General features: G+C 34.7%; 1 protein-coding gene across 1 annotated transcript; it reads left to right on the top strand.

The window, feature by feature from the left end:
• Positions 1-21: 21 nt before the first annotated feature.
• LOC109588503 (uncharacterized) lies at positions 22-1451 on the top strand (the record flags this gene model as incomplete). The annotated part of the gene is made up of 3 exons (XM_020004661.1): positions 22-329; positions 424-1138; positions 1274-1451. Coding segments are annotated over exons 1-3 (1122 nt in total), but the record flags the coding sequence as incomplete, so codon positions are not given.
• Between the last annotated feature and the right edge of the window lie 309 nt (positions 1452-1760).

The following is a 1760-nucleotide window of genomic DNA, read 5'->3' as shown; positions in this document are numbered from 1 at the left end:
TTACTTATATACTCTAGGTAATCCAAAGGATATATTACGGAGTCATTATAGTAAATTAATTAGTGCTATTAGTGTGGATCTTTGCAATATAAGTGCTTTAATGTATGCTAAAGGCCTAATACCTCAACAAACTAAAGAAGATATGCTTGTATTAGGAGTAACTGACAGTAAAAAAGCCAATAACCTTGTGCATGTCATTGAGCAACATTTGGAATCCTGTCTTACTCCAGAGAAAGCTAAGCAGTATTTTATTGCTATATGTCTTGTGTTAATAAACAAACAACATCATACACTAACAGATATTGCAACTTCTATGTTACATCAAATAGGTGAGTGTGTATGTGTGTAATATTATCACATTATTTTATCAGTGATGAGCAATAATTATAGATCTATAGTCATTATATAATCTCAATACATTAGGTCAGTCTATACCTGATGATGCCACATCAATTTGTTCAATACCTGATAATGTTCAAAAATATGCTGACATTATGAAACAAAATTACAAACACCAAGATGTTGTTTCTACAGACTGGCCACCTAGAATTGGAAGAGATTTTTTTGGAAGACTAGCATTAGTAGAAAAACAAGACTCCTGTACACAAACAAAATCAGCTTGGCATCTGCTAAGAGGACAAGTTGATGAAACAGTTAAACTAGCTGAAAATAAAAAGATAAGTCTTGAAGATGTCATCGAACCCACTGATAATTCTCTATCTCTTAGAGTAGTAATAGATGGTCCTCCTGGTATTGGCAAGACAACACTCTGTCACAAAATGTTACATATGTGGTCCAATGGAACACTTTTACATCAGAAGTATGACTTGGTACTTTACTGTCCTTTAAGAAATAGCAAGATAGCTGAAGCTACTACAATAGCTGACCTGTTTGAATATGGACGTTATGAAGTTCCTGTGGTAGCTGAATGGTTTGAGAAGAGGAATGGAGAAGGATTACTGATCATCTTTGATGGTTGGGATGAACTAAGTGAGCAACTCAGACAGTCTTCATTAGCTGGAAGTATCATTTATAGAAAGCAGTTAGGCGACTGTTCCACAATTGTTACCTCTCGTAGCTATGCCTCCGCTTTACTTTTAAAAATACCTAATCTCAGCAGACATGTTCAGGTCATTGGGTTTTCTGAGAAAGAAATATCAACTGTTATTATACAAGCAATTCAAAAAAATTCAGAGGTAGCACAATATCTCATTGAGCTTTATATAAACTATCCATGTATGACTGATGAGAGAGATGAAGATTGTAATGATAGTGACACTGACACTAGTACTGATGAAGATATTTGCGATAGTCTCTGTAATCAGAGTGGTAGTAGTAGTAGTAGTGAAATTGATAGTAGTGACAATACTGTTGCAATTCAAGAATCAGAGCAATTAGATCTAGCAGATGAGAATTCACAACTAGCTTTAAAGCTCATTGATGATCTTAAAGTACGAGATGACGTTCGATCATTATGTTATGTACCACTAGTTTGTTCCATGGTTATCTTGGTTTATTGTAAGGAAGGACACTTACCAACAACACTCACTCAACTTTACGAGAACTTTATCCTACAAACTATAAGAAGACATGCTAAAAAGTGCGATGCAAGCATTAAACCATGTACTTTAGCCAGTCTTTCTTTATTACCAGTACAATTTGCTAAGCCTTTTCAAAAGATGTGTCAGTTAGCTTATACTAACCTGGCAAATACAACAATGACATTCTCGTCACATCAACTACATCAGCAATCATTGAAT

The sequence above is a fragment of the Amphimedon queenslandica genome, unplaced genomic scaffold (assembly GCF_000090795.2).
Source record: "Amphimedon queenslandica unplaced genomic scaffold, v1.1 AMPQUscaffold_12052, whole genome shotgun sequence".
Taxonomy (NCBI): domain Eukaryota; kingdom Metazoa; phylum Porifera; class Demospongiae; order Haplosclerida; family Niphatidae; genus Amphimedon; species Amphimedon queenslandica.
Note: the sequence above shows the minus strand (reverse complement) of the source record. Positions and strands in the feature narration are given on the sequence as shown.